Here is a 25479-nt window from a genome sequence, read left to right on the forward strand (position 1 = left end):
AGTTGGTGTCCAGGTCTGTGGGGAGCTTGCTTCTGTTGATGAACTTGGTGAGGTTGGGGTGTTTGTTTCAAGGCCAAAAGTGAGGATTCAGGAAAGATTTTTTTCAGGATGATGTTCCCATCGAGTTTGGGTTGTAACTATTTAAAGATATCCCGTATGGGTTCCAGTGTGGGCTGGTAGGTGACAGTGGGTGTGGTCAAAGGGTTTTTTCCATACTGAACCAGGTTCTCTCAGGGTATTTGGGTGGCCTGGTCCATGAGGTGATCTACTTCTGTGGAGTGTCCTTGTTTAGTGAAGGCAGATTTAAATGTGTTAAGGTGTGTACCTCAGGCTTTCTCCTCAGAACATAGTCTGTGGTATCTGAATGTCTGGCTGTAAATAGCAGATTTCTTGGCGTGTTTGGGGTGTTTACTGAATCTGTCGAGGTAGGTGTTGTGATACATGTGTTTCTTGTATATAGTTGTCTGTAGGGTTCCATTGTTGAAGCTGATTGCTGTGTCCAGGATGTTGATGCTGGTGTGGGAATGTTCCAGAGGGGATGGTCTAATCTCTCTCTCATGACCATCAGCATAGTATCTCATCGTGGAATTTTCAAAAGTGCCTCTGGGTGTTAGGAGCAAAGCATGGACTTTCAAAGGGAGCAGTGCTCCTAAATTCCTTGGACACATTTGAAAATCTCATCCTAAAGACCAAATCCAATGCACGCTGAAGTCAATGGAAAGACTTTCATTGCCTTCCATGGCTGATGATTAAGGCCTTGGAGATATTTTTTTCAAGAACAAGCTCAGTACTGATATAACTCCTCCCATTCAGATCAATGGGAGTTCTACCAGTGACTTCAACTGGGACAGAGTCAGGCCAATACTGAGTGCTTTTGAAGATCCCACCTTGAGTGTTTATAGCCTATCTTTGGATGTTACTGGAGGTCTTCATTAAGGCACCCTCTCTTTCTCTGGAATGCATGAATCTACCCTGATAATACATTGATGTATGTGTTTCTTACTCTCAGGAGGGATGGGTCTGGGACCTATAGCAACTATTCACAATATCACGGGGAAAACTGCATAACCTTTCGATGCAAATCCACCCCTTCATGCATAAGACAGTGCCTTCAATGTGTCCTAGAGAGAGTTCAGATCTCACCTGCTTCTCATGAAGATTTACTTTAGTTTTGTCATTTTTTGAAAAAGTTGAATGACATGAGAGAATAATGGACACTGTGAACTGTTTTGCAGATGTTTTCTTCCCTGCCACCTCCCCATGGATGACTGCCTTCATTGTGATATTGCTGATTAGCATAGCCTTGGTTATCGCTGCGATTTATAAGCTGAAAAGTACGTTTTCCTATTCATGTTATTTCAGCAAACACTAAAGAGTCTAAACACTGTGATATGAAAGAGCTTGGGTAGAAGATGTGACACATTCCCATGTACAGCCTGTACCCCTTGCAAACCATCCAAAATTGCTCAGTGAGGCTGTTCGGGCTAGATTCACAAAGAAACAGGTGAGGGGATGCTTACAACATCTAATTTCCAGGTGCCTGGATAATCAATGGTATTAATAAAGCATATGTGAGGTGCCCAGGCTCCCTGTATAGTGAATGGAGAGAGGTAGGTGCCTCAGAATGGGATTCAGACAAGCCAGTCCTCTACATATATCTTCACCTGAATCAGCCGGTGGGTGGTGTCATGCCAAGGGGTGTGTGCTGAGCCCTGCCCTTCACTTGGCGATAAATGCCTAAATACAGGCTTCAGGGAGGCACCTATCTCTGCTTATCATTCTCAGCTCCAAGTTCTTTCTGGCTGTCATGTGCCTTCGCCATGTTAGCAATAAGCTGGAGGGAGGAGCTCCATTGTAACTTTTAGCCCAGTGGCTATTGAACTCATGTGGCAAATTGGAGAGCCATGGTTTAAGCCTTTCTCAGTCTTTTCTGTTGAAGCTCTTGCACTGTAGATTAAAAAATGAAAGGATCATTGGGCCAGAGAGATAAAGCAAGCATGAGAATGACTCTGTAGCCTGGTGGTGCGCATACTCACTGGAGCAATGGGAGACCCAAGGATGAGTTCCCCCCACTCCAATGACTTTTTTATTATTATTTATCCAAAGTGGAACAGCTTCAGCGGGAGAGATTGAGTGTGCCCCATCTCAGTATTTCCCATAGCCCACTGGTTAGGGCATTCACTTGAGAGGTAGCAGAACCCTGTTTAAATCCTATTTCTCCATCATGTGGAGGCAGGGAGGGCAGGGCGGAGCTTGAGTAAGGGGTCTCCCATATCCCAGGTGAGAGGGCCTGATCCAATAGGTGAGCTCTGAACATGCTTACCAGATCGGGTCCTGCATGCAAGGTAGACAGAGGAACGTCTATCTTTCCCTGGTGCTGAGGGAAGTTTGACTGCAAAAATGTAGGCGCTGAATGAGTTTAGGTGCTAACAGGTTTGGGGGCAGCTGAGCAGGGGTTTAGTGAATCCCACTGGAGCCTGATTCTGGGTTTTAGGTGCCTAAAGTGGCAGTTAGCGCCTAAGTCCCTTTGTGAATCTAACCCTTCATGTAGTAACAAGTGTAAGAGTTCTGCATGATTAGCCTCTCTACCACCAGGCTCCTGGCATCACAAAATGGCAGACGACCCTGACCACTATGCTGGGTTTTTTACCTTTTTATTACATTTGGGCAATGATAATACATGAGAACAGACAGTTACAGACAGTCTCATGGCACATAGATGTCGAACAACATGTAGGAAAGGAAAAAACACAACTACAACATATGTATTACCTGTTACTATATCGTAAATCCCAACCATTCTTCAGAACTTGTGACACTGAACAGGGCTTTGTGCACAAGGAAATGGACTGAGTGGAAACACTGCTTTCATCTAGCTGACCAAACAGCTACTGCATTCATCACAGCCTTCGGGAGTTGCCCATTTTTCTTGAGCACTAGTTTTAACTGTTAGTGTGGATCAGATCTGACTTGTGTGATGGTTACTTGAAAAATCACACATTTCCAGTCCTATGCGGTCTATGAAATATGACTGCTGTGAAGCACACAGAACCATAATATGAAGTTAAATTGTCTCCTTTTAAAAGAAGCATTGTTTTATTTATTTAATTACTTTTCCAGAAAACAATGAAACAACTGCTCAGGCTGGTAAGTCCCAATAAATATAATATTTACTCATCTCCAAGTATTGTGTAAGTATTAAGCATTACTAGTTAGTTGCACAGTACAAACCCTGGGGTTGATTCTCCTCTATGTTGTTGATTACTCTCAGTTCGCAGTGGTGGGCCCTGAAAGTTTAACATTTGTCTTAAAATAACTTCTAGCAGCAGTTCCAAAGCTGGATTCTGCTAATGTTGCAGGGCACTTGTTGATGGTCCACAGAGAACAGGCTAGCTGACTTTCCTGCTTGTTCCTAGCTGCTAAACTGTATTAAAAGACAGATAAAAACACATGAAATACCTCCCTAATAGTACTTTCCAATGCTGAAGTTGCCACAGGGGTATTATTTCATGGGAGGGGTAGTCTGTGCTACCATGAATGGGAAGAGAGATTTCCATGGGACACACTCTCTTGTATGAAGTTGTCCACGTTAGGGTTGGTCAAATTTTTTCTGTCCAAACTTTTTTTTCTGACTAAACAAAAATTTTGCAGAAATTATATGTTGTCCTCAAAACGTGTCAGAATGCATAGAATTGTAGAAATGTAGGCCTGGAAGAGATCTTTAGAGATCATCTACTCCAACCCCCATACTGAGACAGGATCAAGTTTACTTAAACCATCCCTGAGAAGTGTTTGTCTAACCTGTCCCACAACCTCCCTTGGTGACCTGTTCCAGTGCTGAACTATCGTGAGAGTTAGAAAGTCATTGCTAATATCTAGACTAAATCTCCCTTTCTGAAAACTAAGCCAATTCTTCCCTGTTCTACCCTCAGTGGATATGGACAACAATTGATCACCATTCGCTTTATAACAACCTTTTACAGACTGTTATCATGTCCCCTGACAGCCTCCCCTTCTCTAAACACATCCCATTCTGTCAACCTTTCCTCATAGGTCATATGCACAAAGGAGTTTGAATTAAGGTTGTTCCAGCAGCCTTAATTCGAGAATTTCCTAACTTCTGAGTGCTTGATTTCACAACCTGAACTTTCTTTTAACATCGTTCTAATGTAATACTTATATACCTTTTGAAACTAGCTGTTAATGCACTAATCATTATCTCTAGGTTTGTAATATATTTCTCTCTGTGTGCAGTAAATGACAAGAAATCCATCGAAGACGGTAACTATAACATATGTTATGTATCCTTTCAATAATATTTCTGTACATCTATCAGATCTGGTGAAAAATAGTATTTGACAAATGATAAAATCAAGGAATTACTCATCAACAGGTTCTGATTTTTGTGAATGTACCTGATAAAGCAAACTCCCTGTTTTACAAACTAATCGGGGATTGAAGAGTTCATAAAATCAAAAAGTTAATAAAATGGAACATGTCAAAATGACAGTAAGTCCAGTGCATAAGTTGCAGTATGGCGTACTTCAATGCTTTCTATTTGACCTTTACACCACTGGAAAGCAATTTCCAGGGTACATAAGGCATCAGGATATGAAGGAAAGTCGATTTGTTCCTCATTAACATCACATTTGTTATGTGATTATTTTTCTCCATCAGGAAAAATGGTTTGTATAACTAGTCATTCATAAAATTGGTGGTTGTAAAACTGAGGCTCTACTGTATGTGAAAACAGTTGCCAGAATTTCCCAGTGAAGAACTGGCAGTCTATGAAAGTCCTTTACCTAGCATTGGGTGTTTGGCATACAGTATTTCAGCTGTATCCACTCAAGTCACACGGTTTTGTTTGTATTGCAGACTTGATAAGTAAAGCATTCTAAAAAGCTTGATTGGGTAAAATACATGTTTGATGCTGAATTCATATAATTAATTGAATGGTGCTGGCCACCTCTGAAGCTTTGCTTAGTCACAAATATGAAAGTTTTTAAATATGGTCAAATTGAACCAGACTCCTAGTATTTGTGAATTGTTTGCAAATGTGACCTGCTGGCATGAGACCAGCTCTGACATCTGTCTCTGGTTTTTATCTATCTTTGGCATCCATTTTTCTACCTATTGTATCTAACTACTGCATACTAATTTCTTAATGTTACTTGGTTTGGAAGAGAAATTCATTAGTCCTAAGAGTTGGGATCGTTGTCAGTATTGAACTGCCATCAAATGGGGGAAAAGGACAAAGGGTTTTGAATGTTAGAAAAGTCTCCCTTCCCTTAAGGGATCAGATCCTCAAATAGTGTAAACTGATGAAGCTTCATGGTGGAGCTATGCTGATTTACTCCAACACTGGACCTATATAGATTAACATCAGCTGAAAATCTGGCTTATAGTGTTAAATTCAACCACTTCCTGTCCAGATGGAAATAAAAGATCCATAATTAATTTACATTGTTCTAAATAGAAAGCTTGGAGGCATCTGATAAAAGCCTCAGAACTAGAGTATATTAATGTGTGTTTCCCGCTGTAATTCTGAAATATGTTTTCTTTCAGAAATAAGACTTCTCACAAAAGAACTGGGTAAGAGTGTATTTTAGCTCAACTAATTATTTTCTGCTCTGGGTAAGTGTATGCTTTGCCAGGAGAACTGTCAAGAAGTCCAAGTCCAAATATTATAATGTCATGGTACAGAGGCTGCAGTTAAGAGGGAGACAGTTGTTCCATTCAAAGTTTTTTTCAAAGGAGCCCAAGGGAGTTGAGCACTCAGCCTTGGATTTTCAAAGATGATCCAAGGGAGTTAGGAGCACAAGCCCCACTGACTTTCCTTGAGAATTGCGCTCCTAAATTGCTCAGGCCCAGATCCTCAAAGGTGTTTAGGCTCCTTACTCCCTCACCTCTACCACCTGTTGCATTTAAATGGGAATTAGGCACCTAACTCCTTAAGTGCTTTTGAAAATCCCAATGAAATCCTTTGTTCAAGCATTAATAACTTCCCCCCAAAATTCCAGCTGGGTTTGAATTTCTCATGCTTGGTGATTTCATTTGAAAGGTTGAATCCTGCTCTCACCCAGCTCAGCCACATTTCCCCTTTAAATTGTAGGATTTATATAGTGATTTAAAGCCTAATAACCTGCCTGTGACATTTAGATCCCATACATATTATAGGTGAGGTTTTCAAAACCACCTAAAGGATTTAGAAGTAAAAGTCCCATTGAAAATCTCCACTAAGATTTGTTATAAAAAAGAAAATGTGTGTGACTCAGTAAAATGGCTTTCCCATTAGAAACCAAGCTGCCCACTGGGGCCAGGGAACTGGTCTGTGCAGCAGGGCACTGGAACAATGCTGGGTTTTACCATATTCAACCTTGTTCACCACCTGAGTACCCCAGCCACACTGCCAAAGGCCTTGTCCATGCCCCCCTCCATCCCCAACATCACTTAGCTCTCCCCCAGACTGTTCAACCTGTAAGCTAAATCCTAGTCTGACAGGTTTCTTCAAGTCTGGGGTCCCCTCCGACGAGCTACAGGAGGGCCTCTGTAGCAAACCTGCAGGCTCCAGATCACTGACCGCTTGGGTTCCAGTTTCCCCCATCTTCTGACTCTTTCCATGCCCCTTGTTAACAGAGCTGGTTGGGAGTTTTCCAGTGAAGAGTTTTCATTGGAAAATGCTGGTTCACTGAAACCCAAACTTTTTACGGAAGTGTATCCGTTTTGACAAAGCTTTAGTTGAGAGAAGTTTTTCAGGTCCAAGATGCATTTTCTGGTTGAAACCCCAGAGAGATCCCACTGTCAATAGGCTGGTGGTTAGGACACTCATCTGGTATGAAGTAGGCAGAATACAGACTAGAAGCTGCATTTGTTGCATCCTAGCAGAGGACCCTAACCACTATGCCATTGGCTACCTCAGGGTGAGTCTATGTGTGCGCGCGCGTGTGTGAAATCTCAATAGGGCTAGGGTTTCGACCCAATAGAATGGGAAAGTTTTTACAACCTTGAACATTCTCACAGGCTTTCCCACCCAGCTCTACTAGCTAATAATAGGAGTGAGGACAGAGTGGGAGAGGACACAGAAAAGGCTGAAACCCACATTTTCAGAGACTGCAGCTTCCCCTTTAGCACTGGGAGAGGGAAGCAGCTGATGGATCTGAGCAGTTACACTGGCTTCTTTTGACCTAGATGAATTCAGATATGATGGGTTTGGGAAATGAGTCAAAACAGGCCTAATCTGAGCTGTTTTGAGGCTGCTGTGTGTGTCTGGGTGGAATAAAGGAGTTTGTGGCGACTGTGGTTGTGTAGCTAGAGGAACCATAAACAAATAAACTGTGAGAGCTGTCAGGACACTATTTCTAAAGGAACATTTTATTTTATTTCTCTCTGCAAAAGCTTGCTAAACCCCATATGTGTGTATTGTTTGCAAATGTTAGAAAAAGATGGGGAGATTGTCATGCTTAAAGGCCTATATACAGCTATGAATCTGAAAGCTGAGACTTTCAAAGCTGCCTGTGGTGTTTGGATGCCTGATTTAATTTTAATAGAAATTGAATGTCCAGATTCCTTAGGTACCTCTACAAATCTCAGACAAAACGTTCGCACTGTCATATATCTTAGTGTGGGGTTTGGCAAATGAAAATCTAACCCCTCTGCCTATTATTTTGAGATTACCTCTTCTGTTTCTTTATTTTGCAGACACTGAGCACCAAAACTCTCAACAAGGTAATTCCATCTCTCACTATTTAATATTTAAAACTCAAGAGATTTCTTTCAGTCTTCAGCATGGGTGCTTGTTTTGAGCTGGCTGTTCTAACAAAATAGATACAGGTGGGTAACTACCTTTTTTTGGACCTTCTTCTGTTGGTGAAAGAGACAAGAGCTCTGTGTAAGCTCAAAAGCTTGTCTCACCAACAGAAGTCGGTCCAGTAAAAGATATTACCTCACCCACCTTGTCTCTCTAATATCCTGGGACAAGAACGGCTACAGCAACACTACAAACTAACAAAATAAGCTTATTATACACAAATGATTATACGAGAGATGGATAAAATTTTCAGAATGTTGTGGGTTTTATGAAGAAAAATTCTGATGAAAATGTTCATCAAAAATGTATTTGGTGGGGGAAGGGGGTTTCAACCAATCCTGTTGAGATCAATTGAGATTTTCAACAATAAAAAAATTAATTTAAGTTTAGATATATTTTGAAAAAATTTATACTTTTTTTAAACTTTTTTTACCACCTATATCTGAGACCCACAGCAAACATGAAAATTTAACCTGAAGATTTTATTTTCTGCTTCTCAAGAACCTAATAATAACTAAAACACTTTCACCAAACTCCAGCAAGGTCATTGCTAAATGTCACTTACCAACCAAAGGTTTCAGAGTAGCAGCTGAGTTAGTCTGTATCCCCAAAAAGAAAAGGAGTACTTGTGGCACCTTAGAGACTAACAAATTTATTAGAGCATCCGATGAAGTGAGCTGTAGCTCACGAAAGCTTATGCTCAAATGAATTTGTTAGTCTCTAAGGTGCCCAAGTATTCCTGTTCTTTTTACCAACTAAATTTGACTTAGCACAGATATCACAAAGGGAATGTCTGAAAAGCAGCACAGCATAAAGGGATAAAGCTCCACATGTCTGCCAGGGTTTTCTGCCGACACCTGTATGATATTATGGGGCAGAAAGGAAATGGAATAAAAGTGTTCTCAGGAATGTACTAGGATCAGAGACATAGCTGGAAAAGGCAAGAGTGGCGCTAATAGAGAAATGAATTGATCAACTGTCACAAGACAAGGAAAGGGGATAAGACAAAGAAAGGGCTTGACTTCAAATGGTGTGGCCATATCACTACTGGGGAGGAAGATGATTCAGGCTTGAAGATGATATAGGTGAAAATGTTACTTTAGAAGGTGAATCTTCTAAAGGGCAGGAAGGGAGGGATAGCTCAGTGGTTTGAGCTTTGGCCTGCTAAACCCAGGGTTGTGAGTTCAATCCTTGAGGGGGCCATTTAGGGATATGGGGCAAAAATTGGGGATTGGCCCTGCTTTGAGCAGGGGGTTGGACTAGATGACCTCCTGAGGTCCCTTCCAACCCTGATATTCTATGATTCTATGATCTCAGACAGCAAATGACCAACTATAGGAAGAGCTAAATGCCCTGTTGATAGGCACCTTCATGGCAGACAAAAATGCAGAGAACCTCTGCCCCAGGACTTAACTGTAAATAAACGGGATAAATGCGATGAATTTACTGTATCTATGTAGCAGAGTTTTGAAATTTCTAGGAGTCTTATATACAGGGATAGGGGGCATTTTGGGAAAAATTCAGCATGTTACAAAGAAGAAACACGCTTTACTTCACACATGGAGACTTTATCTTTTTTCTTTCTTGATTTATTGTTTTCATTAATCTAAATTACAGGTAATTCAGTGATGTTGTTTCTCTACAATACCATAAAGTCCATATTTTCCTGCTCTTATGAGTGTTTCTTGCACTCTAGATCTCATTTGTGGCTGTTTGTTTTGAGTGACATTATTGCTGCAACTGCACTGTTTTAATTCCTGGCCTTCATAAAACTAAGGCATTGTCTGTGCTGGCGGTGGTGTGTTGGATACATGTAGCTACACACCACAGTGAAAAGCAGGCTGTGTTTGCACTGCTGTGTGTAACTACACATGGCAGTGAAAGGTTCTGGCAGCGGGAAGGCAGTGAGACACTTGGTAACCCACACATATCCTGGGCGTGGTGTTCTGTCCTATCTAGTGGCACCGAGAGGAGAGAGAGAGAGAGATTGATGAGTCTGCTCTATAGCTTTAGCTAACAGCTGTATGGTTTTTACCTCATGCATTAGAGGCTCATGCATTTAGCTGCAGAGGTCCCAGGTTCAATCCCGCCTGCTGACGACCGGGGTCTAACGGTGTTACAAGTAGGGGCTCATCTGGGATATCGACTGGGAAGTCTCTGAAGCTTGGGATGCACTTCTTCAGCTAGGCAAAGTATGTAACCCACACACCTCTTGGGTGTCGTGTTCTGTCCCATCTAGTGACACCGAGACCACTTACAGAGAGAGATTAATGAGGCTGCTCTACAGCCTTAGCTAACAGCTATGTGTTTTTTAGCTCATGCAGTAGAGGCTCATGCATTTAGCAGCAGAGGTCCCAGGTTCGATCCCGCCCGCTGCTGACCGGGGTCTGTCGGTGTTACAACTTCACTGCTAAAAGTAGCAGTGCAGATGTGGGATGAACTTCTTGGGCATGAGGAGAGCCCTGTAGGGAATATATCCTAAGGTTCTGGAGTGTCTTTACTAACCTAAACAGTGCCTCACTGACCACACCTCTATTTATACCCGTGCTAGCTGGGTGTGAAATGTATGTACTCACTACCATGAGAACAGAAATAGCCTAAGTGTTTGTGAAAGCCAAATATCTGTCAAATTTTGTTCACTACCCGCAGATCAATGCATTCTGCACTCCCAGAAACTACCTCCATAATGTATTTTGATTATATTAAAACTCTCTGTTTAGTTGCTGTCATCTGCAGACTCCTCTTGTCTTTTGGTTAACAGTTTAATTGTGTTTCTTTGTAGAAATTCAGGCAATACAGGAGAAATTTGGTAAGTGTTTCATTGGAATAGTTTCAACCAGCTCTAGTCTTTAGTTTAGCATCCTCCTGGTAACAGAGACATCCCAGCCTACTGGCCCCTTGGTGGTGGCCAGCCCCCAACTTCATCATTTTTTGGGGGGGTTTGTTTCCCCCCTCTGTATTCATAGATAGATTCCAAGGCCAAAAAGTATCATTGTGGTCATCTAGTCTCACCTCCTGTATCACATAGGCCAGAAAACTTCCCCAAAACCATTTTTATAGCATCACTTTTAGAAAAAAATCCACATAGCTCTTTTTATCTCTTTTCCATAAAGAAGGAAATGCAGTGTAAAACAACCAAAACAAAACACTATATTCAGACATCAAAAAAGCTGAGAACTTTAAAGCATGCAAGTCAGCCGGTCAAATCCTAAGGAATCCAGGGCTAGATTTTAAAAAGTATTTATTCTGTAAAGATGCAGATAGGCACTCTGACATTTCTGAAAATCATGCTAAGTGCCTCACTCTCATTGAAACCAATGGGAATTAGACACCTAACCTCTTTTCAAAATTAGACACCTAACCTCTTTTCAGGTACCTAGCTGCATCTTTAGGTGCTTAATACCATTACATATCTGACTCTTACTCTCTTATTACATTATTTTCACTCAGGCAAATTACCATTGTTTAAATGCAGCATGGACTTCAAGATTTAGCCACCTTTTTTGCATAGTTTAGTTTGTATGAGGGTGCCATTGAACACAGCACAGTAGATATTCTATTGCAGCTAATATGGCAAAAAGATAAATGTTTAGACCCAATCCTGCAAAGATTTAGACACATGCTTAAATTTGTACACGCACTGAGTTGTTCCATTTAACACAATGGACTCACGGTGTCTAAAATTAAGCATGGATGTAGATTTTTGTAGGTTTGGGGCCTTAGAAGCTGACCCTTATTCACCTGAGTGTATATTACTTGACTAAGTCCATGTAGGGAGTAAAGATTTCCTACAAAACAGAATTAACAAGGGAATAATGAAGAAGCATGATGTAACAATCTTTTTCCATTTCAGAAAAAGCCATGGCTGAGCTGGGTGAGTTGAAAGACCATGTTTAATATTACACAACTTGTATTATTTCAATGTAAAATAAGCCATATGCTATAGCTGAAATTCTGAATTCTCTTTTTTTGTTGTAGACTTCAGGAGGGCTCGTAGCAATGCAGGTAAGATGCCTTGTATCTGGAATTATACACACATTATTTTCTCCCAGAAGTTTAATATTTTGATTAAATATTTTTGGTGTCCTGAGTTCTGAAAGGAGGAATAAAGAATGTCTGCTCAACAGCCCTGAAGAGCAATGTGACTGGGATTTGACTAGGCACCTAGCTGCAGAAGAAAGGGACAATATTTGTTGATAAAAGAATTGGTGACTGTAGTTGAGCAAGACTCTAGGACAAATATTTTAACAGTTGAAAAAAGAAGTTTCCAGTCTACTGAAACTATTCAGGAATTTGTGTTGAGTTAGCTGAAGAATTTCAACTTCATTGAAAAAGCCAAAATGTTTCATTTCAACCTGAAAATGGCATTCTGACAAAAACAAAGGAAAGGAGGACTAGATTAACAAAATGGCTGAAGGGGGAGGTCCTTGTGCCTCTCTTGTAGGCTTTAGCCTAGTGGTTAGGGCACTCAGCAGGGAGGTAGGAGACCTAGGCTCAGTTGCATCCTTTGCTTGTTGAGGATTGTGGATGCAAGCTTGGGTCCCCCATGTTAGAGGAAGGCACAATATGTGCTAGGCTACGGAATGAATCATAGAATCATAGAATATCAGGGTTGGAAGGGACCTCAGGAGGTCATCTAGTCCAACCCCCTGCTCAAAGCAGGACCAATCCCCAATTTTTGCCCCAGATCCCTAAATGGCCCCCTCAAGGATTGAACTCACAACCCTGGGTTTAGCAGGCCAATGCTCAAACCACTGAGCTATCCCTCCCCCTCCAAGCTGAAGCTGTGGCTTCAGTCTCTCCTGTGGTAGCTGTTCCATTTCTTATCAATAATTAAATAGTAATTGGATGGGGGACTTTAACTTGGGACTCCTAGATCCTAACTACTGGCCTATTGTCACTCCCACTCTCTTTCCCTGCCCATTAACTCTCCCTTGCTATCATGAATGACTATGAAGTGCCATTGTGAAGAAAGTTTTTAGGGCCCAGTGCTCCTGGCATTACACATGTGAGCAACTCTATTGGTATCCATGGATCGGGTGAGTAATGGCAGCAGGATAGGGACCTTCATATTTTGGCTCCCATTCACTTGAGGAGAAGTTGCATGGCTAAATCCATTTTCCTGCAGAATATTTTGAAATGTGATCCATTCCTTTAAACACATATGTTTTTCTCTTACACAATTCACATGAGCATTGTTTATTTATTTTATTCATATTTTTGAAAGCCTCTGTCTCTAGGTACCTTATGTCACAGTTCAAGGCCACTGCACTTTTATGTCCTCTCCATTGTCCCTTGAGGACACCCGCTCTAGGCTCCTAGCTTCTCAGCCATAAACATGCTTGTGCAGAGACCCATGTCTCTCTCCCTCCTGACTAGAGATTTTGTAGACTGCACAGTTCCCTGCCTACACTGTGTTATTCCCAGCAAGCCAGACTGCCTGAATAGGCCAGCATCTGTGCTTTGCTTTCTTCTTAGAGTCCATGAACAGCTATAATTGCTCACAGCCAAAAATGATCACACAGCTCTTTCTAAGCAAGCACATTTATTCTTAAGGTGAAAGCATTACAGAGACAACATTTAAAACAATAAGAAGACCCTACAAATAGGCTAATAAACTTACTAGAGGTCATCCCAACTTTTACCTCTGGCTTTGGTTGGTGATCAGTCATTCAAAATGCACAGGAGCTTTCCTGTGGTTACAAATTCAAAACAACCTTAATTAAGAACTAGCACATCCGTAAATCTCCTTTATACAGTAGGGAACTTTGATCCTGAGTCTCTGGGAACAGATAATCAGCAGACAAATGGTCCCTGACTTTGGGTGTAGCTTCAAAAACCTAGATTTTTGCATAACCAGAGATGGGGAATTTCCATTCACCTTCCCCTAGATATTCCCCAGGCAAACCACTTGAACCTGTTTGTCCCAAAAGTCCATTCTTCTCTGGCACGTTGTTCAATACAGACCTCTGAAATTCATAACACTTCCAAGAGTTCACCTCACTGTCCCCCCTGTAGAGGTTACATGCAATCCCAGCCCACAATAATACATAATCTTTGCATATAATACAACGGATTCCAAAGGTATTTAAACTTAATGCAATAAATTTTTCAAGGACATTGCAGAAAACTTCCATCTCTCTCACATCTTACAACTAGAACTGTGCAGGAAGCCACATTTTCATTTTAATGGCAAATACTGACATTTAGAGATTTGGTTTTGTCCTGCAGTGATTTGTCCTATAAAGAAAGAGTCATATTTTAAAATCGACTGTGAAATAATTTTTTTTAAAATTGTTTTGGGTTAGTTGAAACCTATCCTTTTGATAAAATATTTCATTTTCATTTTTAAAAGTTTTTATTTTATGTTAAAATTTACATTATAAAATGAAATAGATTTTGAAGGGAAAATTATTTTAAGACAAATATCAAAATATTCCATTATAAAAATGCTGAAATGGAAAGTGCTTTATGAGCTTTTTTTTTTTTCAAAAACAAAATTTCCTCAAAATTGCGGAATTCCACATTCCTGCAGAAAATACAGAGTTTGATAAACTAGCATTTTCCAATGGACAAACATCTTGGACTTTCAGAAAGCTTTTGACAAGGTCCCTCACCAAAGGCTATTAAGCAAGGTAGACATTCATGGGATAAGAGAGAAGGTCCTCTCATAGATCAGTAACTGGTTAAAAGACAGAAAACAAAGGGTAGGAATAAATGGTAATTTTTCAGAATGGAGAAAGGTAAATAGTGGTGTCCCCTGTTTATGTACTGGGGTATGTACTGGGACCAGTACTGCTCAGCATATTCATAAATGATCTGGGAAAAGGGGTAACTAGTGAGATGGCAAAATTTGCAGACAGTACAAAATTACTCAAGACAGCTAAGTCCAAAGCAGCCTGCAAACAGTTACAAAGGAATCTCACAAAACTGGGTGACTGGGCAATAAAATGACAGATGAAATTCAGTGTTGATAAATGCAAAGTAATGCACATTGGAAAACATAGTCCCAACTATACATACAAAATGATGGGGTCTAAATTAGCTGTTATCATTCAAGAAAGAGATCTTGGAGGCATTGTGGATTGGTTTCTGAATTCATCCCCTCAATGTGCAGTGGCAGTCAAAAAAGCAAACAGAATGTTAGAAACCATTAGGAAAGGGATAGATAATAAGACAGAAAATATCATAATGCCACTATATAAATGCCTGTTATGCCCACACCTTGAATGCTATGTTCACTTCTGCTCATCCCATCTCAAAAAGGATGTATTAGAATTAGAAAAGGTACAGAGAAGGGCAACAAAAATTATCAGGAGTATGGAACAACTTCCATGTGAGGAGAGATTAAAAAAAACTGGGATTTTTCAGCATGGAAAAGAGAAGACTAAGAGGAGATATAATAAAGGTCTATAAAACCATGACTGCTGTGGAGAAAGTGAATGAGGAAGTGTTATTTACTCCTTCACATAAGACAAATACCAGGGCTCACTCTATGAAATTAATAGGCAGCAGGTTTAAAAGAAACAAAAGGAAGTACTTCTTCACACATAGTGCATAGTCAATCCGTGGAACTCGTTGCCAGGGGATGTTGTGAATGCCAAAACTATAATAGGGCTCAAAAAAAAGCTAGGTAAGTTCATGGAAGACAGGTCAATCAATGACTATTAGTCAAGATGGTCAGGGATGGAACCCTATGCTCTGGGTGTCCCTAAACCTCCAACTGCCAGATGCTGGGACTTGATGACAGGGGATGAATCACTCAAAATTGCCCTATTCTGTTCATTCCCTCTGAAGCATCTGGCATTGGCAACTGTCAGAAGACATGATACTGAGCTAGATGGACCATTGGTCTGACCCGTTATGACTGTTCTTATGAGATCAGAGATTTCTTTTCTCTGTGCCCATGGCTTTTACCATGGGAGGAGATGATTTGGGCCAGGAGTGTTAGTTAATTCAAGCTATAACTAGCCAGGGCTGTATGTGCCCTTGCTATTACATATATATATATATATATATATATATATATATATATATATATATATATATATATATATATATATATATATATTACATATGCTCTTGTTCTGGGCAGTTGTAGTGCATTTTGCTGAGATATTTAATATTTTGTTTGTCTCTCTACTGTGTCTTTAATTTTCCTCACCAGCTTTGATATTTGTTTGTTTATTTCAGTGAGAGTTACTAAGTCTCTAGTTACTGATGAAATGAACATTTTTATTCCTCCCTCCAGTTAACATCACTCTGGATTCTGACTGTAAACATCCCAAACTTTCACTCAAGGATAAAAATCGAGTCATTTCCACTGCAGAGAAGAAAGCCTGCAGGGATTTGATAGTGGTGGCAAATGAAGGATTTTCAGAGAAGAAACAATACTGGGAGGTGGAGGTTGGGGACAAGCCAGAGTGGGAGCTGGGGGTGCTGACTGAGAATGAAAGGGGGAAACTGAAAAATGAGAAGATGGAGAAACCTCCTGAGAAGGAATACTGGAGTTTGCGGCTATCTGAGGGTCAATATCATTGTAGTTGGAAAAGTGACACAATCACCTCTGAGGATAAAAAGTGCCCAGTGGTTGGCATTTTTCTGGACTGGGAAGAGGGAATGATCTCATTCTATAATGTAGCGCTAATGTGCCCTGTTGTGTCCATCACTCAAGATTTTCAGAGAAAACTGTACCCATTCTTCAATCCTGGCAATGATAACCAATATCTAGGAATCCGCCCTCTCAGTGTCCCCAGCCCCTTAACCTCTCTCTGAAATCAAACATTGGATCTAATAGTTATGGGAATTTTAAATTCACTCCATCTGAGGAGAGAGGACACAAGGGGAACCAGGAAACCTGAACCAATATAGAAGAAAAGGAAGGGTTTAATTAGTTAATATTGAATCTAAGAGAAAGGGGGAATGGTACAATTTTGACATTTTTGAAGATGGCCCAAAGGCCGAAACAGATACTTCATAACCCCTGACCCAGGCAAATTGCCAGTGAAATGACCTGAGTAAAAACAATAACTGGTCAAATGGACCAATATTTTTTCAGTAAATATTGACTTGAATAAAAAAATGAATAAAGGACGGCTGTGCTTTTGTCCATTTTGTGTTCACTTTCATCAGGTATCTAGTGAACTAATTTAATATCAGCAATGTTAATGGAAATGATAAAGTATAAGCAAAGATGACAGAATATTGGTGGAATGCAAATTTTGAATGAGTAAATGCAAATATTCACACCAGAAACCTGATGTCAAATGATATGATCATCTAGGGCACAATGCAGCAAAGGCCATCTCTCTTCAGCAAAATTTAAGACTATTCTTAAGTTCCTTAGATTTTAGTGAACCCTAGTGCTTTGCAGAATAGGGATGGTTTGCTGAACCCAGGACCCAATCAAGACAGAATACTTATCCATCCAAACAATTCTAACCAGGGCAACTCAAATATCAAATGTCAGTTACTCACATTGAATAGCTCACAGCCAAGAATTGTTTTGTTTCAATTATTTGGAAAATAACTCTGAATAGTGAATACATTTGTGAAAAGTGAGAAATGCTCTCAGATAATTCACCAGTAGAAAAAGATACAAATATGTTACCTTCTTTGCATAATTTGCTCAACACTACTACAGACATTCAAAACTGAGCACTATCTTCACAGCAGTGGTTATACCCCTGCCATGGTTCTGGCCCTTTTTAACCCCACGGGCCAGTCATTTAGAGGGGCATAGGCTGCACCCAATGTAGGAGTGTAGTTTGGAGTGCTCGACCCCTGAGCACCAGGGAGTTCTAGGAGGCAATCTGCCCCCTTCAGCAGAAAATGACTGTGAAGATGAAAAACCTCATATAATTCCTGGTGATTTTTTAGCAAAAAACATTTGATTTTTTGACCAAAATAGCAAAATTCTGAAAAACGAATATTTCAGCTAAAAGCTACTGGTGGCTGAATATTTTTGGCTGCAAACTGGGAAATCTTTGGGTTTTCGATGAAAATGTTCAGTTTTCATATTTTCAGCATTCTGGTGAAAAATCAAAAAATTTTCTAGGAAAGCAGACCTTTCTGTGAAATGTTTTGTTTTTTCAAAAACTTTGTTTTTGATTACAAAAAAATTATGACAAATTTTGGTCAGCCCTTTTCGCAGCATTCCCTCTGGAATTTTACAGCCCTGCAATTCCCCTGTCTATACACGATGAGTGCATTGCACAATCTAGACTTGGTGGGAAAGAAAAGACCCTAATCTCCCTTCCTTTTGCTTAGCAGCAAAATAGAGCTCAACATCTAGACCTGTATTTGCATTTGGGGAGGAATGCTTTAGACTGGGGTTTCCAAAGGGACTTAAGGGATTTAGGCACCTAAATCACATTGAATTGGGTGCCAAATTTCCATAGGATCCCCATCAAAATCCCAGTTTTCATGACTGCTTTTTCATTTCTGTGCCTTAAATAAAGATTTCCATCTGATACGAATCCTTTCCCAACAAAGTGTGTTAAAAGAAAATACTTGGAAGAACCAAATTTAACTATATCTGAAACAGTTTAGTCCATTCAATTGGAGTGATTTTAAACAAGGTTGGTTGCTATATTGGAAGCTCTGCCAGGGAGCATGTGCATCCTAGGGAGGTTATATAGAGATAAATTCTACTTAATAGAGACACAAGTACCAAAAATTCTGCTGAAGAGGATGCATTAACCCACTACTGAGAAGAAATGAGTCATTTTACATGTTGTGAAAGCTGACATTTTTTTCTCTTGAAGAAACAAATTGATAAAATAAAAAAACTTAAAATGAATCAGTGTTTCATTTCTTAATAGCTTATTCCTGACAGCTATTTTCCTAAATGGCCCACTGTTATTCTGGACAGCTGGTTAATTAGGGAAATAAATACAATGTCCACCAGGATGTCTCACTTATACTGGGATTTTATATAAATCTAGGGCTTTATTACACTTGCTTGAAATATTTCCCACTGTTAAGAAACAGGAAAGTTTGTCATGTAACCCTGTTGCTGACCCTCCTGAACGTAATAAAAGCTAAGCAAAATCTGAACAACAACTTGCCCTCTCTGGGAGTCCGATTCTGCCGTATAATTGATGGGAATCAAGAATCAGTATCTTGCAGCAATGGTCAATTAAATATATTGTCCAGCAATACATAGCTTTCTCCGTCTCTACAGCCTTCTCCCCATAATAGAATTAAATGACAAGATATTATCTGACTCTACAACCCTTCTTCATTATCCAGTCTTATGATAAAGCCCTAGTATGAAATAAAGGTTCACTCTCTGAGATATAACTCTTTAAATATTGTTAGACTCCATATTTAGTGTCTCTCAATGACCTAGTGAAAATGTGTTCTGTCTACAAGTAACCAGTTGCTCTGCAAACTCAGCATGAACTCTGAAAGTCAAGCTGGGCTCTTGCTGTTTCATGAATGATTGGCAACAAACATTAGCTCTCAAAATTCAGTTTATAGTTCTGTTGCTGATGCATGAGCCAGAAAAAGTCCAACTCAAAATATACATGTTAATCTTATCCTGGAAAACAAATGACAGGCTGTTAGGTAAAAAAACACAGGTGCTTCTTCCATGAAACCCTACTGAATAAGCAGCACACTAGAGTCTATATTAGCTGCAGTAATTACAGAATTGTTATTATATAAAACATTCTCTACATCATAGTGTCCCACCTGCTAACTGGTACAGAGCTCAATAGATGGAAAGATATGATTTTATCACAGTCTTCAAGTATCTACATGAGAAAAAGATGTCTGATAGTAGAGAGCTCCTTAATTTAGGATTAAAAAAATCATGAGACCTACAGCCTGGAATCTGAAGATGGACAAATTCAGAATAGAAATAAGGTGCATGTTTTTAACAGTGAGGGTAGTTAACACTTGGAACAAATTACCTAGGGACGTGGTGAATTTTCCATCACTAAAATAAGACTGGATATCTTTTTCAAAGAGATGCTACAGCTCAACCAGAAGTTATCAGCTTGATGCAAAAATTGCTGGGAGAGGTTGTCATAAATATAAAGGGAAGGGTAAACACCTTTAAAATCCCTCCTGGCTAGAGGAGAAACCCTTTCACCTGTAAAGGGTTAAGAAGCTAGGATAACCTCCTGGCACCTGACCAAAATGACCAATGAGGAGACAAGATACTTTCAAAGCTGGAGGGGGGGAGAAACAAAGGTTCTCTCTGTCTGTGTAATGCTTTTGCCCCGAACAGAAAAGGAATGGAGTTTTAGAACTTAGTAAGTAATCTAGCTAGATATGCATTAGATTCTGTTTTGTTTAAATGGCTGATAAAATAAGTTATGCTGAATGGAATATATATTCCTGTTTTTGTGTCTTTTTGTAATTTAAGGTTTTGCCTAGAGGGATTCTCTATATTTTGAATCTGATTACCCTGTAAGGTATTTACCATCCTGATTTTACAGAGGTGATTCTTTTACTTCAATTAAAATTCTTCTTTTAAGAACCTGATTGCTTTTTCCTTGTTCTTAAGATCCAAGGGTTTGGGTCTGTGTTCATCTATGCAAATTAGTGAGGATTTTTAGCAAGCCTTCCCCAGGAAAGGGGGTGTAGGGTTTGGGAGAATTTTTTTGGGGAAAGACATTTCCAAGCAGGCTCTTTCCCTGTTATAGATTGGTTAGACGCTTGGTGGTGGCAGCAAAAAAGTCCAAGGGCAAAAGGTAAAATAGTTTGTACCTTGGGGAAGTTTTAACCTAAGCTGGTAAAAATAAGCTTAGGGGGTTTTCATGCAGGTCCCCACATCTGTACCCTAGAGTTCAGAGTGGGGGAAGGAACCTAGACATGGTGGCAGAGCGCTGGGATTTACTTGAAATCATTTTGAGATCAATTTGAGATTTTTTGAACATGAAGCAGATTTTAAAAAGGATTTTTTTTCCTTTGGGCTGCTGGAAAGCAGGTTTTCAGCTGAAAGCAGTTAGAGGCTTTTTTTTCTTATCTCTGCTTGGGGGCCACAGCAGAGACAAAAGGGAATTGTCTTTTGTGAGCTGGAGTTTTCTCTACCTAAAGGCAGGGTAGTTAACCTCCTGCAGGGAAATTCACAAGTCTTCACAGACCTGAAGAAGTTTTTTGTTTGTTTGTTTGTTTTTAACCTAAGAGCAATTAAAGGGGTTTTCTGTCTATTTGCCTGGAGACAAAGGTGTTTGGGTTTTTTTAGGATTTTTCTGTAGGCTGACAACCACTATCAGAGAAGATAGGTATCCAGTTACAGCACAACCTATTTTGTTTGACAAGCCAAGTTTTTTTGTTTGTTTGTTTTATTTCTAACTCTTGGGTGTAAAGTTAGTTAAAAACAGAGAGGCAAACATGACAGAAACCAAAGCACAACACAAACTGGAGTTAACCAGACTGGAGGCAGCGAAAGAGGCAGAAAAAGCCCTAGAGGCTGCCCACAGGAGAGCTATGGAGGTAAAAAAAGAACCAAGAGGCTGCTCACAGGAGTGCTATGGAGGCAAAGAAAAAAGAAATGGAGGAAAAGGAAAAAGAGAGGAAGCATGAACTGGAGATGGAGAAGCTGAGCAGAATCTGCTGGATAACCCTAACAATCCTTCCCCAACAATCTACAAACGGCAGCGACTATGTCCACAGTATAATGAATCCAATGATATTGCTGAATATTTTCTCACTTTTGAGAGACTGTGCACTCTCCATAAAATTCCTGATGCTCACAAGATGACCACATTGGTCGCAAAATTGACTGGAAGAGCTCTGGACATATTCAATAAGATGCCTATTGATGAGGCTTTGGACTATAATAAGTTCAAGGATTTGGTTTTAAAGCAATTTCAAATTACATTGGAAATGTACAGAGTAAAATGTCGAACCCTTAAGAGAGGGCTTGGACTAAGTAATGTGGCTTATCTAAACCAGATGAAGGATCTGTTAAATAAATGGGTCCAAGGAAGGGGTGTCACTAGTTTTAATGGAATGTGTGATTTGATAGCTCAGGAGCAATTCCTGAATATGTCCAGGGAGGAAATAAAATAGTGTTTATGGGATAAGGAAATAGATTCAGCAGAAATGCTTGCTTCTTATGTTGATCAATACGAGCAGTCCCAGACCGCCAGAGAGGCGGGGCAAACTGGAACAAAACGGGTGGAGGGAGGAGAGAGGAACAACCCTGGTCGCAGTTGGAGCGGGTACCAGAAGGGACACCCTCAGACCACACCCTACTACTGGGGGCAGCCCAAGGCCCCAACTACACACCAAGGAATACTCCAGACACCTTATCGTCCTGCCACACCATTCTCCAGCAACCCACCTTGCCCCAGTGATCCGTCAGCTGGACGATGTTTTAAATGTAACGAGCCAGGGCATGTGAAGGCCATCTGCCCCAGGAACCCTAACAGATTACAGTTCATTGCACCAGAATCACACCAGACGTCCTCAGGCCCAGATACCTTCCAGATACCCTTGGAGTGGAGGGAAACTGTGAGTGTGGGTGGGAAGAAGGACACCGTGTTGAGGGACACCGAAGCACAAGTATTGGCTATCCATGCTTCCTTAGTGGACCTAAATTTAATCAACCCAGAGATCCAAGTGACAATTCAACTCTTTCAATTTGCCTACACCCAAGTTGCCTGTCCAGTACAAGGGCTGGTCAGAAATGTGGACAATTGCAGTATATGATGATTATCCCATCCCCATGCTGTTGGGAGAAGACTTGGCCAATCATGTGAAGCTAGCCAAGAGGGTGGGAATGGTCATCCGCAGCCAGGCTAACAAGCTGTCATGCCTAGCTCTGTTCCGGAAACTTCTATCAGGACCCGGTCAGAGGTGATGGACCCGGACCCCAGGCCAATGTCTGCAACAGCAGTAGTGGATCCAGTCACAGAGACCCAGACAAAGCCAGTCCCAGAACCAGAACCGGTGGAACAACCAGCACCAGACCCATTGCCACCACTGAATCCAGTACTTGCAACCCCAACACCAGAGGGCTCCACCGAACCTGAACCGGCAGCAGCCGATAACCCGACACAAGAGGCTAAGCTGGAGCCTGAACCCCAACATAGTGCACCAGCGGAGAGTGGTTCACAGTCAACGGAAACAGCCCCATCCCCTACATCGCTTCCAGAGGGACTGTCAAGTTTCCTTCCCCACTCTGAACTCTAGGGTACAGATGTGGGGACCTGCATGAAAATCTCCTAAGCTTACTTTTACCAGCTTAGGTTAAAACTTCCCCAAGGTACAAAATTATTTTACCCTTGGATTTCCACTGCCACCACCAAACTTTATCTGGGTTTACTGGGGAAACGTGGTTTGGACACGTCTTTCCCCAAAAAATCCTCCCAACCCTTGCACCCCACTTCCTGGGGAAGGTTTGGTAAAAATCCTCACCAATTTGCATAGGTGACCACAGACCCAAACCCTTGGAACTTAGAACAATGAAAAAGCTTTCAGTTTTCTTACAAGAAGACTTTTAATAGAAGCAAAGGAATCACTTCTGTAAAATCAGGATCGTAGATACCTTCCAGGGTAATTAGATTCAAAACATAGAGAATCCCTCTAGGCAAAACCTTAAGCTACAAAAAAGACACACAGACAGGAATAGTCATTCTATTCAGCACAGCTCTTTTCTCAGCCATTTAAAGAAATCATAATCTAACACATACCTAGCTAGATTACTTACTAAAAGTTCTAAGACTCCATTCCTGTTCTCTCCCCGGCAAAAGCAGCATACAGACAGACACAGACCCTTTGTTTTTCTCCCTCCTCCCAGCTTTTGAAAGTATCTTGTCTCCTCATTGGTCATTTTGGTCAGGTGCCAGCGAGGTTACCTTTAGCTTCTTAACCCTTTACCGGTAAGAAGATTTTTCCTCTGGCCAGGAGGGATTTTAAAGGGGTTTACCCTTCCCTTTATATTTATGACAGAGACCAAGCCTAGGCCCACAATCCAATGAGGAACTTATGTCTCCAGCATCAAAGGAACAGTTCCAGACCAAACAGGAATCAGATGAAAGCATCCAGAGCGCTTGGACGGTGGCCCGGAGCAACCCACCGCCTCTCAGCTCTTTCAATCGATCCAGGTTTGTTGTAGAAAGAGGACTTTTATACAAGGAAACTCTTTCGGGTGGACTCCAGGAAGACTGGCATCCTCAGAGACAGTTGGTAGTTCCAACTAAGTACTGGGTAAAGCTCTTGAGCTTAGCCCATGATCATCCTAGTGGCCATGCTGGGGTGAACAGGACCAAAGACCATTTGGGGAGGTCATTCCACTGGGAGGGAATGGGCAAGGACGTTTCTACCTATGTCTGGTCTTGTGAGGTATGCCAAAGAGTGGGAAAACTCCAAGACCAGGTCAAAGCCCCTCTCCAGCCACTCCCCATCATTGAAGTTCCATTTCAGCGAGTAGCTGCGGATATTCTGGGTCCTTTTCTGAAAAAGACACCCAGAGGAAAGCAGTACATACTGACTTTCATGGATTTTGCCACCCGATGGCCGGAAGCAGTAGCTCTAAGCAACACCAGGGCTAAAAGTGTGTGCACTAGCAGACATTTTTGCCAGGGTAGGTTGGCCCTCCGACATCCTCACAGATGCAGGAACTAATTTCCTGGCAGGAACTATGAAAAGCCTTTGGCAAGCTCATGGGGTAAATCACTTGGTTGCCACTCCTTACCACCATCAAACAAATGGCATGGTGAAGAAGTTCAATGGAACTTTGGAGGCCATGATACGTAAATTCGTAAATGAGCACTGATTGGGACCTAGTGTTGCAGCACTTGCTCTTTGCCTACAGAGCTGTACCACAAACCCAGTTTAGGGTTTTCACCATTTGAACTTGTATATGGCCGCGAGGTTAAGGGGCCATTACAGTTGGTAAAGCAGCAATGGGAGGGGTTTACACCTTCTCCAGGAACTAACATTCTGGACTTTGTAACCAATCTACAAAACACCCTCCAAACCTCCTTAGCCCTTGCTAAAGAAGAGCAAAAAGCCTGGTATGATAAACATGCCAGAGAGCGTTCCTTCAAAGTAGGAGACCTGGTCATGGTCTTAAAGGTGCTCCAGGCCCATAAAATGGAAGCGTCGTGGGAAGGGCCATTCATGGCCCAGGAGCACCTGGGAGCTGTTAATTATCTCATAGCATTCCCCACCTCAAACCGAAAGCCTAAGGTGTACCATATTAATTCTCTAAAGCCCTTTTATTCCAAAGAATTAAAGGTTTGTCAGTTTACAGCCCAGGGAGGAGATGATGCTGAGTGGCCTGAAGGTGTCTACTATGAAGGGAAAAGTGCCGGTGGCGTGAAAGAGGTGAACCTCTCCATGACCCTTGCACGTATGCAGCAACAGCAGATCAAGGAGCTGTGCAATAGCTACGCGCCAAAGTTCTCAACCACCCCAGGACTGATTGAACGGGCATACCACTCCACTGACACAGGTAATGCCCTGGGGAAGTCCCATATGACTGGAAAAAGGCTAATGTAGTGCCAATCTTTAAAAAAGGGAAGAAGGAGGATCCTGGGAACTACAGGCCAGTCAGCCTCACCTCAGTCCCCGAAAAATCATGGAGCAGGTCCTCAAAGAATCAATCCTGAAACACTTACATGAGAGGAAAGTGATCAGGAACAGTCAGCATGGATTCACCAAGGGAAGGTCATGCCTGACTAATCTAATCGCCTTCTATGATGAGA

General features: G+C 41.2%; 1 protein-coding gene across 2 annotated transcripts in view; it reads left to right on the plus strand.

Moving 5' to 3' along the window:
• The window catches only part of LOC140902132 (butyrophilin subfamily 2 member A1), a 28134-nt gene extending 10364 nt beyond the window's left edge, over positions 1-17770 (plus strand). For both annotated transcript variants that reach the window (XM_073321863.1, XM_073321864.2), the window contains 9 exons: positions 1236-1334; positions 3121-3147; positions 4255-4281; positions 5566-5592; positions 7699-7725; positions 10590-10616; positions 11661-11681; positions 11786-11812; positions 16059-17770. In XM_073321863.1, coding sequence (XP_073177964.1) covers positions 1236-1334; positions 3121-3147; positions 4255-4281; positions 5566-5592; positions 7699-7725; positions 10590-10616; positions 11661-11681; positions 11786-11812; positions 16059-16582 — 806 coding nt within the window. In that variant the 3' untranslated portion in view covers positions 16583-17770. The remainder of the gene's footprint in view (positions 1-1235; positions 1335-3120; positions 3148-4254; positions 4282-5565; positions 5593-7698; positions 7726-10589; positions 10617-11660; positions 11682-11785; positions 11813-16058) is intronic.
• Positions 17771-25479: the final 7709 nt, after the last annotated feature.

The sequence above is a fragment of the Lepidochelys kempii genome, chromosome 23 (genome assembly GCF_965140285.1).
Source record: "Lepidochelys kempii isolate rLepKem1 chromosome 23, rLepKem1.hap1, whole genome shotgun sequence".
Classification (NCBI taxonomy): Eukaryota; Metazoa; Chordata; order Testudines; family Cheloniidae; genus Lepidochelys; species Lepidochelys kempii.